The sequence below is a fragment of the Rhinolophus hipposideros genome (assembly GCF_964194185.1).
Source record: "Rhinolophus hipposideros genome assembly, chromosome: 15".
In the NCBI taxonomy this organism is placed as follows: Eukaryota; Metazoa; Chordata; class Mammalia; order Chiroptera; family Rhinolophidae; genus Rhinolophus; species Rhinolophus hipposideros.
In genome coordinates this window covers 27,378,083-27,396,155 of record NC_138061.1, presented here as the reverse complement: position 1 = coordinate 27,396,155, position 18,073 = coordinate 27,378,083, and the positions used below count along the sequence as shown (strand labels likewise).

The 18,073-nt window shown below is 35.0% G+C and overlaps 1 protein-coding gene across 1 annotated transcript in view; it reads left to right on the top strand.

Moving 5' to 3' along the window:
• CC2D2B (coiled-coil and C2 domain containing 2B) overlaps nt 1-18,073 on the top strand; it is a gene marked incomplete at both ends in the record, with an annotated part of 79,313 nt that overhangs the window by 25,190 nt on the left and 36,050 nt on the right. The window contains 7 exons of the mRNA XM_081075414.1: nt 1,386-1,563; nt 4,127-4,277; nt 6,224-6,371; nt 8,097-8,235; nt 8,821-9,024; nt 15,745-15,837; nt 17,036-17,127. Coding sequence (XP_080931540.1) covers nt 1,386-1,563; nt 4,127-4,277; nt 6,224-6,371; nt 8,097-8,235; nt 8,821-9,024; nt 15,745-15,837; nt 17,036-17,127 — 1,005 coding nt within the window. The remainder of the gene's footprint in view (nt 1-1,385; nt 1,564-4,126; nt 4,278-6,223; nt 6,372-8,096; nt 8,236-8,820; nt 9,025-15,744; nt 15,838-17,035; nt 17,128-18,073) is intronic.

Sequence of the window (18,073 nt, the reverse complement as noted above, 5' to 3'; positions counted from 1 at the left end):
GGATAAGAGAACAAGAGCCATAAAATGGAAGTTGGAAGTAAAGAGGAAAAGAGAAGGAGGAAGATATTTGTGCTGGAAAGCCAAGGCTGAAACTTAGTGGAAGTCCAGGCAAAAGGAAATATGATGCTTTATATCTGTTCAAAGCTATTGCTATCATGTGGCATTGCTGGCGTTATCCATTTAAAAATCCATTTAAAGTCCAATTGGATAGTTAACTCTCTAGAAAAGAATAATATGGAACTGATGTCAAGGATAGAGATGAAGGGAGCACAGAGCTTAAATAATAATTAAAAACAGTTTATAGGTGAAGGAAAAAACAACATTTCCTGAAGATAAATATAATTCTGAAATTAATGACTTTTCATCATTGGTTCATGAGCTCATTACTAAAACAATTTTTACAGGGCAACATGAAGGGCAAATTTTATTTGTAAGATATTTCTCTAAAGGTAATTGGGAAGATGGTGAGAAGAGGCCAAAAGGGAGATAGGAAGAATAAGTAATCTTTTGTCCCTGAACCTTCTGAGAAGGTTACAGAGAAGATGGCCTCATATGGGGGCAGGGAGATTCTAGACCCATAGGATGACCAGGATGGAGAACAGAAGTGGATTTTATATTTCAACCAGGGCTTATCTACCAATCAGTCTTCTCCCTTCTGAAAAAGTGGATCAAGTCTTAAACATCATTAGATCAGTTCCCTTGCAGCTAAAATGATATTCAATAAATGTTGATTGAGGGAATGAATGAATGACTCTCTAGGAGTTTCATATCACTCAAGGGGTCATTTATTCCCCCAACAAGTGTTTTCATAGAAGCCCCAGGAAACTAACCTCTCTAGCTTGCCTCTCTAATCTTTGGGTTCAGTGAATGAATGTCCTGGAGAAAAACAGTATACAACCTAAAGCTTAAAGGGACTTACAAAGACCTTTAATAAGACATAGCTAGCCTATTGACTTAGAGCCACCTCCTTGATGTTATTGGTGTGTGTGCATGTGTGTGTCTTTTAAAAGTTAGAAAAAATTTTTAAATTTTTTATTCAAGCTCCTCTACCCTTTAAGTCCCTCAGTTTTCTCCTTTATAGGACATCTTATGATGGGTAAGTGTTGTAATCTCTTTAAGTTATAATTTAATAAAATAAGTAGTCGATTGATTTACAGAACCTTGATTTTAGTTCTTTCTCTATTTTTTGAGTAAATATCTCTCTTTGAAAACATTTGACTGGGTAGGAGAGGTTTTTACACATATTGGCAAGTGTTGTTGGTCTTAAAAATACCATTGGTCTTCTCAAACGGTCATATTTTAACATGCTAAGGTACATTTTGAAATGAACATTTTATATCCATTTTGATTTTCGAAGGTCCTTTAAGGGTTTATTTAATTTTTAGGCATGAACAAAAGAGGAGAGCCAAAATTCAGAAGCTTAAATATTTTATTAAAATACTATACAACGATAAACAGGTTTCTTGCACTTCAGTATCTCCTCTACAGTTTGATTTTAAAGTCATGTTTCAGCAAATTTTCAATATTCAGTTAATATATTGGCCTGAAACAATTTGCTTGGAGGTATGTCATTGTCATTTACTTTTATATCTTATTTTATGCCATACATAATTTTAAATTTCTTGTTAGCTATTGTCATATGTGGTAAGTTACTTCTTTTCAATTAAGGAATAATTGATCTATATAGGTGGATATTTGTAAAGAATATGTATATTTGTAATTCACCAATAGTCTTTTATGCTGTAAGTACAAAATTATTTGATTTGTGGTTGGTCTAAATACTTCTTTCCTGTTATAATTCCTGCCAACCCTGGATGTGCAGTATTACTATTCATTTGCTAGAGAGGTGGAAGAGGGTTGTTTACGCTATACTGAGTAGTTTAGCTATTGTAAGTATTGAATGATTTCTCCAAATTGCCCCAGCCCTGACTTGGCGATTGCAGTCTCTTGCTGTATTTGTTCTTCTTTTTCTGGATTTGGGATGTATTTTAGAAATCTGATGAAAGAACATATAACAGACTCCTGATCCCTGTCCAGAGACCCCACCACGAGAACCCCTGCACTAAAGAAAATAGGACAATGGAGAAAAATTAGAGACAGTAAAGGAGTCTAGACAAGAAGTCTTGATGGCTAATATGGGGGTAAAACTTGCATTTAGACCTGAAAGAAAAGTTATGAGAGAATAAAGATTTGTGTTTGTGAGAGTGGGTGGAATTTGAGGAATGGGGAGAGGGTTATAATTACAAATCTAAATCAAAGTTAATTTTACAATATCTAAAATAATTTGTTCTGTCCCTGATAAGAGGCTGTATTCATTTTGTTCGTCTATGCTATCAAGTACTAAAATGTATCATCCTAAAATGTACATCTGTTGAAATTCCTATCTAAAAAATATACTGCCTATACTTTCCTGCTATTATACTTAAAATAAATTGTGATATAATAATACAACCACTTGAAGTTTAAAATATGCCCCTCTCCCCATAGATAAATGTGTATTTTGAATCCTTCCTCATCCCATCACTTAGCACGTAATCCTAACAAACTAAGAGGCTGGGAAATAAACTAATCTAGAATCTAGGTAGGGATAAATTGCACCATTAACAAATGCAGAAATTGCAAAATAAATTTATATGCCCTAGCCTAACAAATTCTAGCCTGCATTTCTAATTTACTTCTTACCATTCCTCTTTACTCAGTTCTTCACTTCAGCCAAACTGAACTGCTTGTTTTTTTCCTCTACAGCGTTGCAATTTCCTACTTCTTAACATTTGAATATTCTAATTCCTCCATTGTAAAGCCCATTTTCATTCTTGACACTCCATTTCCACCATTCAGTAGTGTTGATAACTGCCATCAGGGGATAAGGCTGTCTCCAGGGAGACTTCACTAGGTGGAATTCTCTGCCTTTACATTTACTGCTTTCAAGGATCTGACCTCCCGCCCTGCAGTCTCAGAATCGGGTCTGACAGTCCCCTGAGAATGCAGCTACATACTTTAAACAAATGTACAAGACTGGTATGTGACATCAGAATGTCAACTCAACATTTGAAAGTATTTATCAGTTCATTGTCTCTCTTTAGTTAGACAATATACTGATTTATAATAAGGAATTTCTTTCACAGACCTGAATACTCTTAAGTCCATTAGCTATAAACCCTACCAAACTTTCAGCGTTAGGGATGCCTTTGTCAAAGAGACCATTGTGTTGGCTTAAATTCACTTTTACAAGGACAATATTTAGGTCACCATAAAAAATAGTTGCCTCTTTGACTTTCCTTTTTCTCTGCTTTCTTGGTTAATCAATCATATTTTTGATTGGCACATTTTTTTCTTATCTTTCAAGGGGCATTTCACTCCCCCCTTGATTTCCTCCTTCTTAGAATACATATAACTTCCCTCAAACACCAACAACACAGTATAGATCAAAATAAGATTTTTCTATTGAAAAAAATTTTAGGTTTGAGTTATGGCAGTGATTTACAAGTGATTTACAATTATAATAAAAGCACAGCATACAGAATCAAAAGACCTGGGTTTAGTACTCGGTGGACACGTTTGGAACTGTCTACTCAGATCCTCCCTTCCTCCTTCTCCTGGGACTTTTCTGCCCTCCTCCCAATCCCATAGTTTGTTTAACTTGTCCTTGGATTCTATGAGCCAATGAAGCTCCTTTTTTCCTAAGTAATTCAACGTGGGTTTCTATCACTTACAATAAAAACTAATAGAGTTTCATACAGAGACCCCATTTCCTCATAAAATGGAAAGAATAATACTTGTTTCCTATAATTTTTTCATCAGGTTTAAATAAGATTAAAAAAAACTTTAAAAGTGCTACACAAAAGTAAGTTTTGGGGTATTGTGTTATATGTACCTATATCTCAGAACTGTATTTATAATCCTTTTATTCAATTTATCTTCTTTGAGACCAGTAAAAGACATTTTGCTTTTAGGGACATATGACTCTACTTTTCTCATAATCATGTGGATGAAACGCTATAGAGAAATACCTATTTTCTAGTATTTTTTTAAAAAAGGAGTACAAATGTGTTCTTGAGCGTCCTTATTTTAGTTCTTTTTAATTTTGTATTTTCAAGGAGCTATCAACCATTTCCTTTATTTTTAGGTTTATGAAATAAATAAAAGGACACGCTTACTGGCAAAACTGTATATACCTTTACCTAACAACACAGAGCTGAAAAACAAATCTGTTTTGGAATATGTAGAGTTTAGCTCTGATGAGCGGGTCATACCTGAGTATGGAGAAGTAGGAAGCAGTAAGTTTATTAAACATGCTTCTTTCCCCTTATTTTCTTTATGAGTTCCATAACTCTGGGTCATTTATGTGAGTAAATCTATATTTAACAGTATTAGGTTGAAAATGTATTAAGTTCTCCTTTCAGATATTAAATTTTTTAAAACTTTGGCTTGAATCAGATCTTTAGGAAATCTAAAATTTGGAATTAGCACCTGTGCTTTTCCTGGGTCATCTGAGATAAGAGCACTGTGTTCTCTGGAATGTGAGCTCTGCTCCTGAGTCGACAGACTGATCAGCCTCTGTCTCTCCTTTAGTGAAGCCTAAAGATGCTCCAGGATGTGTTGATTCATCTTTTAACTGAATAGGGAAGGGAGGAAGCAAAGGAAGGAGAGAAAGGAAGGGAGAAAACGAGAGAGGAGAGAAGGGTTGTTTGTGTTTACTTGTTTTTCAATTAGTTTTACTCCTCATGCAGTTACGTTTGTTAGTACATCTGTGAGAAGACCAATGAAATTCTTCTCCTTCTCCCCCAGAATCCTTCTCTTTTACCTTCCTAAGGGTTTCAGCAACTACTCGTGTCCATCTGGTGAAAAGAGAGGAAACATGAACAAATGAGCAAAGAGGAGACAGAAGAAAATAAGGACACAAAAGTACCTGGAAAAAACATAGAATGAGGGAGGGTGTAGTCTGCTTAGAATCCAGGTGAAGCAGAAAAATAGGGTTGTGGAGACCCAGGAAAAAGACTCGGAGTGAAAAATTTAGGGAGCACTAAGAACTTCGCAAAAGTTTCAAGGAGTGTTATTAAGCTCTCTGGAGACGGAGAAATAAAATAGGGGAAGGAGAAGACTCAGGAATGTAGAGAAAGGCTTGTTTTGCCTTTTTTTTTTCTGTTAGTATCCTTTCTTTCTGGAAGCCACTCCCAGAAAGAATGTTTTTTTCCTAGTCAAAAGAAGAGGAAAATACAGATGTTCATCTCTATGCAATCAGATCAATATTTTCTTTTTTTTTAATTTATTTTTATTTTTTGTTTTAGGTCATTCTAAATCTATTGACAATAGTTAGTAAAATTATATAGGTTTCAAGTGTACACTTCTATAATACGTCATCTATGTATCACATTGTAGCTAAGTTTCCGTAGTGTAGTGGTTATCATGCTCGCCTAACACATTGTGTGTTCAACACCCAGAGTCAGTTCTCCTTCCATCACCCTTTTCCCTCTTCTACCACTCCCACTCCCCCTTTACCCTCTAGTAACCACTAAACTATTGTCTGTGTCTATGAATTTTTGTTTGTTTGTTTGTTTGTTGCTTTTAGGTTTATAACCCACATATGAGTGAAGTTGTATAGTTCTTGACTTTTTCTGTCTGGCTTATTTTGCTTAGCACGATAATCTCAAGATCCATTCATGTTATCGCAAATGGCACTATTCCATCTTTTCTTATGGCCAAGTAATATTCCATTGTATATATGTACCACATCTTCTTTATCTAATCATCTATTGAGGGACACTTTGGTTGTTTCCATGTCTTGGCCACTGTGAATAATGCTGCAATGAACATAGGGGTACATATATCTTTATGGGTTAATGGTTTCAGATTTTTTGGGTAGATACCCAGAAGAGGGATTGCTGGGTTGTATGGTATTGTATTCTTATTTTTTTGAGGAACTTTCCTACTACTGTTTTCCATTGTAGCTGTACCAATTTATATTCCCACAGGCAGTGTACAAGGGTTCCTTTTTCTCCATAGCCTCTCCTCTCTCTTTTGTAGTCTGTTTGAAGCAGTCTGCCTTGCGGTATCTCAGATGGGAGATGGAGGAGTGCCCTAAGATTAGAGTCTGGGGTCAACACAGAACTTTCTTTGTGTTCCTGGGGTTCCATAAGTAAAAGTCGGGGAGGAAATCTACAATGTGTTCAAACTTCACACTTTTGTAAAAAACTAAATTTTTTTTCATGAATTTTATAAACAGATGTGCCTTTTCTTCTTGGGGGTGATGGAACTGAAGAACTTTGTCTTTTGACATCAGGAAAACTAAGCTATTCTCTATCATGGGCCTTAGATGAAAATGGTATTCCTCTGACAGTTGTGTCACAGTCGTTAAGATCTGCTTATTGCAGGTAATAAACTTTTATGGTTGAAAAATCATGCCAGTCCTCAGCAAAGCATCACATAAAACCTGTGTCTATAAAAGGGAAAACTCTAGCAGTAGTAGGAGCAGTTTAGTTTATTTGGATGTTGATTTATCTTTTATAAATATATAAAATATGTATTTTATTTATAATTACTAAGACAACAAGTATCTTTATATGTAACAGACTGTATTGCTTCAATGTTTAGGGTTATAGACTCATGGAGGATGAGAAAGGCAGTTCCATAGCCTTTAATTTATAAGCAAAGGTCAAGACTCCCAGGGATTTTATTTCTGGGGCCTTTATACCTCTGAGCCATTCTGGATATAAAAATAATCATTTATGCATTATCCATTTGCTGGAAAGAAAATCCTGGAAATTTAATTAAATAAATAAATAAATAAATAAATAAATAAATAAATAAAAATTAAAAAAAAAAAGAAATCATGGAACTTTGTTGAAATCCAATTACATTTTTTTTTAGGCTCATAATGGGATAAGTTTCACTCCCTAATCTATTCATTAACATTTATGCCTTGCCTCAGACCTTATTTTCTAAGGGACCTGCACTAAGACTGAGAAGGAAAATTTGTTACATGTTGGTGCCACAGGTGTCAGGCCCTAGAGATCTCTTATGACAAAGACATCAAAATCGGTCAAATAGGAGGGCAGAAACAGGAATTAAATTAAAGAAAGGAAGAATACTCAAACTTTACTTATTTGTAAATTTGCTTACATTTTTATTAGGCATTGGCTCTGTTAGCAATAGTTTCCAAAGATGTCATAAAAATAGGAATAGATGTTGATGGCAAGTAGATATGTGTCCATTTTTCCTCTAAGACATTATTGAATCTGAGTCAGAACTGTATTTCTGGAATCCAGTGGATAGACTGGAACTTTTCGTAAGTGCTTTATAAGAAAGATCTTAGAAATATTCTAGCCCCAAATCTTCTAATTACCCATGATGAGAGAGATTACCTATGAAGGCAGAGATTAAATAACTGGCATAATTGATAGCTCTAAGATACAATTACTATTGACTTCCTTCTACTCTTAGCCTATAGCTAGGTCACCAAGGATGCATTATAAGTCCACCCTATCTTTTATAGCTCTGTCTTCTGAAGATGGCCTCATATGACCAAACAAAGACGCTTTTGGCACCTACTTCTATCATTATTATATTACTTTATATTCTAATAAATGTATTTATATTTCAACTGTAAAGATATAGCCTAAAGATTCTTTTTATATTGTGGATTTTTATTAATTTTTATTAATTTTGCTTAAGCAAACATCTTGGTTAAATTTCAATATTGCGCATTCTATGGGAAGAAAATATTTAATAAATTACTGTGCTCAGGGTTTACAGAATGCATCCAATAAGCACTATTCACTTCAGCATCTACTGTGTTTTAGCTTCTACACGGAGTGGAGATGGCATAGATGAATATTTACACACTTTTTAACCTCAAGAAGCTTACTGTCTCTTAAGGGGGGGGTAGACATGTATCAAAATGCTGTGATACAAGTTAGAACATGAAAAGAACCAGAGGAGAAAGCACATATAAACTTCTATTTTATCCTTAAATGCTGGGGATGGATAGGTTTTATCTTTAAATACCTGAAATGGGTACGTTTTGCCCTGTATAACAGATGGACAAGTAGAACCTGCATATTGGATGCAAATTCACCAACTAGTTTTCTCTGTGTTAGTGTGTTAAGGAATGTGGATGCAAGAAGTGTTCCTGAAATTCCATGGCTCGTTAATACACAGAAGCTTTTTCAGTGGGCAAATGAAGTCAGAGTTGACCCAAATAATCCAGAATATTCTGATTTAATGGAATTTATTATGGTAAGTTATAGCAAATATCAATACTATAAATATATTCTATTTCCTGAGGTCTATCGCCTTATATTCCTCCATAGTAGTTATTCATTCATGTGTTTTATCCTTCTTTGTGGAACTACAGCTAATAAATCTTTGTCTCTCTTATGGCAACTCGCATTCTCTTATGGCAACTCGTACATGGAACATGTACTTTCACTTGCATTTATTGAATAAAGCAATGCATAAATAGATATTGCATTAAGTTTTCCTAGATCAGAGTTTTCCAACTGATGTTCTGAATTACTAATAAGTATAATGATCCTCTCTCAACTCTTAAGGCAACCAGATGCAAACAGACTCATATTTCAACCCAGTGTGCAACACCAATGTTTTCATTTTCTTTATAAGTTATGACCAGGAAAAGTTTGGGAGTCGGGTAGGCTGGATTCTGTATTTTTCAGAATCTCTGTACAGATTCAGTCACTTTATTTCCTTATTATATGCTAACTCCCACATTTCACGGTTGAGGGGGAAAAAGGGTATTTTGAAATAATTCTTGAATTTAGAAAAAAATAATATTTTAAGTAAATATTACTTTATGTTTTACAGTACATGAAACACAAAGGGCAAGATATTCCTAAGTATTTTCGTCTTGAACAATTACAAGATGAATTTAACTTTGTTTCTGAAGAGGAAATGAAAAAGAATAAACGTTTCCAGATATTGCAACTTAGAAATGTAGGTCTATTAGATGTTTTCGCGCTGCAGCAAATACCCCTCTATGACAGAGAGATTCCAGATTTACTCTTCCAGGTACTTAGTTTCTATTTGAATATGACTTATTATATGACAAGTTAATATTTTGCTGCTTTAAATTTGTCTTAATTTCTTTCTTTTTTCTTTTTTTTTTCAAACCAATAATCTGTAGACAAATTCTCCCCCATTCTTTCTTTAGGCATTAAAAATGTACTGATTTCCCAAATTCCAGAAAGTCCTTACCTAGATTTTGCAACTTAGTTATTGTACAAACAACCTATTTCACAGCCAAAATCCTTTGGGTATATTATACACTTATGTAAATATTGTATTTTTGCTATTGTGAAATGCATCACCAGTTTAAAAGCAACTTATGGAGATAAGACAGAGAAACACTACCACATTAAACTTACACATTGATTATAAAGTACACCTCAATTTCAGGAATTTTAAAGTGTAAGGAGGGAAAAAAAAAAAAAAGAAAAAATAGTCTTATGCTGTGTGGGGGTGGGGGTGTGCTGGAGCTTGCCATCACCAGCCATTGGGAGCCTGTTGTGTGCCTCTTCCCAACTCCACCTTCAATGACTTCATGTTGATTGCTTTAAATTTGTTGCTGGGGGAATATATACACCATAAATCAGCAAGTGCTACAAATTGGGGCTTGCCCTCCCATTCCCAGAGAACTGGTTGTTAAACATTTACTAGTACATCACTAGTCTCAAAATAGTGGATTCTAAGGGTTAATTCCTGTAGAAATGACCAATTGTAGTAACCATAGCACTTGAGTTTGCTAAGGAAGAGATGGTTCAAGAAGAAAGGTATGTAAGCACCAATTGTGCTGTCAGTGTATCCAGACTCCGTATGTTAGGAAGAATGGATTAAAGATCTATAAATGAAAAGGAGAACTTGAAACCTATAGAAAAGCAAAGACTATGACATTGGAATAGACGCAAGTACAAAAAGGCAAGACTGATACATCTGTGTATAGTAAAATTCAAACTTATGTTTGCATGCCACGTAACTGGCAAAGGATTCCATATAATCCAGGAAATGATCAAAGATATGAATGGCCAATTCACAGATCAGGACCCCTGAGTCGTCATTCACATGGAAACATGCTTAATTTCACTAGTAATCAAAGAATTACACATTAAAACAACACTGAGATGCTAGCAGATAGGCAAAAATCAAAACAAAACAAAAACACCCTGACACTTCCACGCGTAGCTGTTCTAGAGCAATGGGCTCTCTATCCTGGTGGCAGTAAAATTTAAGTTATACTTTGGAGAGTGGTTTGGCGACAACTGTCTTACTTGTAGATGCTGTAAATGAACCCAGTCTCTGGGTATTACATTCTACAGGAATTCTTGGCATATGTACTCAACAGTACAGAAAGTTCATTGCAGTATTGGGTTTAATTGTTTTTAATTGTAAAACCCAGGAATAATCAATGTTCATTAGAAAATGGCTGAATCATGGTATATTTATAGCATTTGGCTATTAAAATGAATTAATACAAAGTACGTGTGTTAATTTGACTACATCTGAAAAACAATGATGAATTAAGATGGCCAAGTGACATGAGCTACGTGATAAGATTTGGTAGTTTTAGAACATGCAAAACAAAGACTGATGTATACACAGATACTAAAAGTGTGAAAGCATGTAAGAGAATAATAAACACCAAAATCTGGCTTGTTTACCTCCGGAGAGATAGGAGGAAAATGGGATTGAGGTGTACACAGGGGACGCTTCAATAGTGTCTGTAATGTGTTACTTCATTAAAAACCATCAAATCTGAGAAAAGTTTGGATTAATTAAAGCTGAGTGATGGTCATTCACACATTTTCGATATGCTTGATAGTTAATAATAAAAATAAGTATTTTAAAAAGAAAAGAAATGTTTCAGCATTTTGGATTTTTCCGGTGATATAAACTGCACTGAAAAGAAGCGTTTGAGGTTAATTGTAGAATTGAGGGAGTGAAGGGAGAAACTAGAAGGGACCACCTTCACAGCCACTGGATGATTGGACTAACTTTCAGATTTAATTAGCCAGAGATGCAGAAACATACAGAGGCAAGGCAGGACATAGTATACGACAGCTGCAACAAATTTTGATGTTGGTTTTTCCTGGGCTCTGGTACCCTGATAGGGAGTAAGCTTCTTGTGACATGCCCACACAGAATAGGGGTTTGCCATAGCTAAACAAACAAAACAAAACAAACAAAAATAAACAAAAAACCTATATAACATAGCAAGGTTTACATCACCATCCCCAAAAGAATTAATACTTACATGGTATTTGCACTTCTATTTAAAGGAATGTTTACAAACATTGGACTCTTCTGGTTCTTGAACCCAAGTCAAGGTTACTAAGGCCATAATCATCCTTCAAGAGAAGAAATAGAAGAACTAGAGCAAGTGGCCAGGTGTCACTGAACAAATTCTCTATCTCCAGCTTTCCCACATTTTGAAAACCCTATTTCTTATACTTTGCCCTTTTATTGTGATTCAATACCCTATTATCTGTATGGCTCTGAAACTAAGTTTAATACAAGGATCATGATCAAAAACATTTTTCTTCATGGACTCCTACACAAATATTACACTTAATGGAAACATCAGTTTCCCCATTACTTTCAACAACATAAGGATGCCCACTATCATTTCTTCCAGTAAGTGCCAATGCATTAAGCTAAAAAGGAGGAAAGGAAAAGAAGGAAATTAGAATTGGAAAAGAAGAGACGAACTGTCCTTGTTTACAGAAAATACATTTGTCTACATGGAAAACAAGGGACTCTACAGCAAACTGTAACAACTAATAAATTCATTGAATATAATATCCATCTTTAAAAATGAATAATTACGGGCCGGCCCGGTGGCTCAGGCGGTTAGAGCTCCATGCTCCTAACTCCAAAGGCTGAGGGTTCGATTCCCAACCATAAGGTTGCCGCTTCAATTCCTCGAGTCCCACAAGGGATGGTGGGCTCTGCCCCCTGCAACTAAGATGGAACATGGCACCTTGAGCTGAGCTGCCTCCCGGATGTCTCAGTTGGTTGGAGTGCAGGCTCTCAACCACAAGGTTGTCATTCAATTCCTCAAGTCCCTCAAGGGATGGTGGGCTGCGCCCCCTGCAACTAGCAACAGCAACTGGCAACTGGACCTGGAGCTGAGCTGCACCCTCCACAACTAAGATTGAAAGGACAACAACTTGACTTGGAAAAAAAGTCCTGGAAGTACACACTGTTCCCCAATAAAGTCCTGTTCCCCTTCCCCAATAAAAGAATCTTAAAAAAAAATTAATAATTACTTTTATTGCAAAAGGAAAATTGTGCCTCCACAATGGAGAAATGTAGGTGTCACCATCTAACTCAATATGATCCATCTTAATCTTACTAATTGTGGACAACAGAATAATGGCTTTCTAAAGATGTCTACTCTCTAATCTCCAGACCCTGTGAATATGTTATGTTACATTGCTGAAAATAGGGAGATTATCTGGGTGGCCCTAGTCTAATTATATGAGCCTTGTAAGCAAACAAATTTTTCCAGCTGGGAGCAAAAGAAATGCTCTTGCAGCAGCAAGAGAAGTCAGATTCCAATTATGAGAAGGATTCAACGCGTAGTTGCTGGCTCTGAGATTTAAAGGCCACCTGCAAAGGCTGGAAAAAGGATCCTACTGTGTTTCCCCAAAAATAAGCCCCAGTGAAGGTCGTCAGCCAGACGGACATATTTAATACTTTATAATGTTGTTGCCGAAGAAGATGACATAACTGTATTTGAATACATGTAGATTGTTGTACATGAAAAAATAAGACATCCTCTGAAAATACGCCCTAATGCATCTTTTGAAGCAAAAATTAATATGAGACCCGGTCTACTTTTCGGGGAAATGCAGTATAAGACCCGGTCTTATTTTTGGGGAAACACAGTAGAACATAAGGGTGGGCCCCAGCAAGGAAATGACACTTCAGTCCTATAACCACAAGGTACTGGATTCTGCCAACAATCTAAATGAGCCTGGAAACAGATTCTTCCCAGAGCCTCCCAATAAGAACTCCTGGCCAACGCCATGATATCAGCCTTATGAAACCTAGAGCAGAGAAACCAGTTCTGACAACCTGGACTTCTCATCTACAGAACTGTGAGATAATAAATTTGTGGTTTTGGAAGGCACTAAATTTGTGATACTTTGTTATGGCAGCAATAGAAAACTAATACATTAATAAAGGACAACCATACATTATTGCCTTTTAATATGATACAATTTATGAAATATGCAGCATTATATATGAAGTACACTTGCCAAAAAAATGTGTAATCTGAATTAAGACTTTAATTTGTTTACAAGAAATATGAAGAATAGAGAAAGAAGGTAAAGACCCCCTAAGGAAACCGTCAGCCAAATTTGGAATGTGGGACAACTAGCTATCCGGTACAACAACTATTTTGATCTCTTAAAAATGTCATCATTTTTAAAAAAGCAGAGTATTCTAGATTAAAAGGCAGAGTATTCTAGATTAAAAGAGACTAAACAGATTTAACCAAAGGCAATACATGATCTTTAGATCCTGGTTCGGGGGGAAAAACAGCACTTGGTAAAATTTGAATATGGGTTGAATATTAGATAATATTGGGAAATTGTTAATTTCTTTATAATTATGGTATTGTGGTTGTGTAGAATTATGTTTTTAGGTTTTGGAGATTCATGCTGAAGTATTTATTTAGGAACAAAGTGTCATGATGTCTGTAATTTATTTTGAGATATTTTAGCCAAAATAAATAAATAAATACAAGAAAGATTAAGTAAATACAGCAAAATATTAATTACTTAATCTAGAGGGTGGGGATATGGATTTTAACATTCTTTCTAACTTTTTCTGTTTGAAAAATTTGAGGAAAAATTAAAGACAAAAAATAAAGAGCATTCTATACACCAGTCAAAACCCACTAAAAATGTAACTTAATAAAGATACCCCTTGCAATAGCAATAAAAACTCTAAGATACATAAGAATATATTTAACAAAACATGTGCAGGAACTTAATGAAGAAAATTATAAAACATTTTGAATGATGTGAAAAAGAACCTGAATAAATGTTTACTGATAGGAAGCACAACATTGTAAGATGCCAATTTTCCCCAAATTAATCTGTAAATGTAGTAAGGCAATGCTACAAAACCAGTGAAATAGAACAGAGGGCCTCAAAACAGACTTATTATGCATATAGAGAGACTATATATTTGACAGAGATATCATTACAAATCAGTTGAAAAAGAATGGACTATCCATTAAGTTGTTCTGGGATAATTAGTCATCCATGTAAAAAAGAGCTAAAATTAGCTTCAGGCCTCACAAAATAAAGAAATACCATGTGAAATGAAGATTACATGTGAAAAGCAAACTTTAAATGGATATCTTAATCTTGGGGTGGAAAAGTATTTCTTAAACAAAACACACAATGCATAAATAAAGAAAAAGATGAATAATTTGATAATATTAAAATTAAAACCCCACAGATTAGGAAAAGATATTTGCGATACACATAACAAAAATCATCCAAAGTGTTTTATAAAAAATTTTTATTGGGGAGTATTAGGGAACAGTGTGTTTTTCCAGGGACCCATCAGCTCCATGCCAAGTCGTTTTCAGTCTAGTTGTGGAGGGTGCAGCTCACTGGTCCATGTGAGAATCAAACTGGTGTCCTTGTGTTATGAGCACTGAGCTCTAACCATTGATCCAACCGGACGCCCCAATATTCAAAGTATTTAACTCCTATAAATTAATACTTTAAAAAGTAAATAAAGTGATAGAAATATTAATATAATATATTCTTAAGTAAAAGTTATTACTTGCCAACAGAATTAATTTCAAGATTTCTTGTGAATAATTAGAAGAACAAAATACTTTCCAATAATAGTGTTGGTTGTAATGTGACTAAAAGTTCTAAAGTATTTACTTTATTATTTTTGTATAGTCTTTAAAATCTATAATGGGAAATGATTTCCATGTGCACTAGCAACGTATCCCACAAATGCAGATATAATAGATGCAGATTTAGTCTAAACTATACAGGTGAAAACATCCGACAAATAATCTTATCCCAACTGCTGGATGTAAAATTAAAGTAATTGATGATAGTCAGTACATATTGACTAATTACTATGTGCCATGCCCTTTTCAGATTTTGTTTCAGTTTGTTTCATGACAATCCTGTGACATAAGTGGTATTATTATTATTATTATTATTATTACAAAAGAGGAAACTGAAGTCTGCAGCAATCAACTTTTTCCCAAACCACACAGTTAGTAAATGGCAGGTCCAACTTGACCCCAGGACTGTGTGTCTCCAAAGCCCAGTCTCTTAACCATGATACTCTACTACTTCCCATTTGTTTTGTTTTTAGTGATTGCCAGGTAAATGCATGCATGAAGAATATTTTTCAATCTTCTTCACATTTTCTCCAATTACAAAAAATTACAAAATTTGTCATTTCCCCAATTACAAATTTTTCTCAGTCATTGCTCTATTTTAAAAGATGAATGAATATCATCCTAAGAGCAAACAAAATACAATCATTAACTGTTCTTAAGCTAATTCTCAGTGGGAAAATCTGAAAGAAGAGTGTCTTTCTGTCAATGCCAATGTGTCCTATCTATACATGAACTATTAACTATTTCAAAACTGAAATAAATAGTTAATATTTTATTGTTGCATATCATACCTGAACCCTTTTAACATTCAAGAAGTAAAACTAATTTGATTCTCTGTTTAGGAATGTGAAAATGAGATAGAGAAGGATATGTCCATTTCAGATGTGAATTCTATTATCGCACAAAGGATTAATTCTGCCAATTTTCTGAAAAAGGTAGCAACAACAAAATAGTATTATCAATACGTTTGCATTTACTTTTGTGAAAACTGGTCTGCTGGATGTATGGTACTGTACTCTTCCCAGAGAGTCAGATGGTCCAATCTACTTACTCATCACCTCTTTCTGATCACTGAGGGGTTTTCTCTTCTGTTCACTTCCTTTTCAGAGTTAGCTACTTACCATCTGTAAATATACACTGTTTATCTACATTATTGCTGCACACCAAGCTCATTATTAATGCACATCCCAGCCTTTTCTGTTTAAACATGAACATTGAAGACTTCCCATCTCTCTTATTTTATTAAACTTATTGGGGTGACAATAGTTAGTAAAATTATATAGATTTCAAGTATACATTTCTATAATACATCGTCTATATATCATATTGTGTGTTCACTCAGTGTATGTCAGTTCTCCTTCCATCACCATATATTTGATTTCCTTTTCCCTCTTCTACCACTCCCTCTTCCCTCCCCCACTAAACTGTTGTCTGTGTCTATGAGTTTTTGTTTCTTTATTTGTCTTGTTTCCTTGTTTTCAGATTTATATCCTACATATGAGTGAAGTCATATGGTTCTTGACTTTTTCTGACTTGCTCAGTAGCATAAGAATCTCAAGATCCATCCATGTTGTCGGAAATAACAGTATTTTTGACCCTAAAAATTCAGTTTGAGAAATATGCCAGCATTTTGCCAGAATCCTTACTTTTACTAGTAACTTATAATGTTGTAGACCACAGCAGTTCAGGGGACAAAGAGATAAAGGAGCTTAAAGTCAGGATAGGATTGACTCAAAGGAAATACAGAAATGTGATCAAGATTCATACCCATTACAAGTGGCTTTTACAGAAATGCATGCACAGGGTGATCATCTCCTTTGGGGAAGACTGGTTCTGTCCATGCGTGCTGTGAGTTAGGTGGGAAGAGAGATAAGAACAGAGTTTAAGATGACATGAAAGGGATGTGGAAGGACCTTAAAAAGTAGAAAGAAAAAACTTGCTTTAGTGTTATTAATGTGAACATAGGAATGATTTTGATCATGGAAGCAAAGAGAACCATAAATTCACTTATCCAATTCCCCTTTCCATTCATTGCTTGCAAAAAGTAGGGGTAAAAATTAGTGGCACCAGTAGCATTGTAAATACTTGATCTTAAAATACAAACTGTACGTTAAAAAAAATTTTTTTTTGTAGATGAGAAAGTTGATCATGAAAAGAATTGTCAAAATTAGCAAATTTAACTTATCAGATATTGTGGCTGATTATGAAGAAATTGTATCTACAAGGTATATACTAAAATTATTATTAAGTATGAAATATAAAGCTTTAAGCTAATACCTTCAAAGTCCTCTAATAAGTTCTTTATATTAATTACGCTACATGTCAAAAGATGCAGTTACACAGCATGAAGTGAAATACAATGACTTAACATATATTTGGTCATTTTGATATTGCATTTTTGACATATCTATTTATGTGTTTTTACTTGTATAGTATTATCGTTTTTAACCCTCTCCTTATTGATATTTTTTTTAAGGCAAGAAAAGAAATACTTTTGTGCCAGATTAGTTTTTCCCTAAGATTTTCCTGTCCTGACACTGCTGGTGGAAAAGTCATGGCTGGTAGCACCACACACTAAGCTTGTCATCTATCCCTTTCAAAGCTGAATTCTCAGCCCTACAAGGGCACTGTGAGCTCCAGGGAGCAGCTGGGGGAGCCCGTGGCTGGAGTAACTCAATTCTCATATTGTCCTATCTTTGAAACGTAGGGGGAGGAGCAGGAGCAAGGATGCCATGTTTCTGGGAAACCCCCCTGGACCACTGGCAGGTTCCTACTATTACCAATAAGGTTTTAATTGGTTTAGGATGCTGAAATCTATTGTGTTTTATTTTCAGTCTTTGGGGGAAATGGAGGTGACCATAAAGCTATAATTTCATGGATTTACATTACCAAGATTGGCAGCATGTGTAACTAACTCCCATTTCAGATCCATGTAAAAAAGTTGAGTTTCTCACCACTTTTAAGAGAGTGATTCCTGAAAAAAAAAATTGTGAAAGAACATCATGTTTCGTGGAATTACCTCTCCATTCCCTTATCTTTTCTTGGACCATATACCCAAAGAGCGTGGAGCAATCATGTTCCCTCTTAACATGAGAGTGAACATAGCATCTCTTATGCTCAGAAAGTGATTCCTTCCTTGGGTTTAAAGACAACTCTGTCTCCCCTGCACAA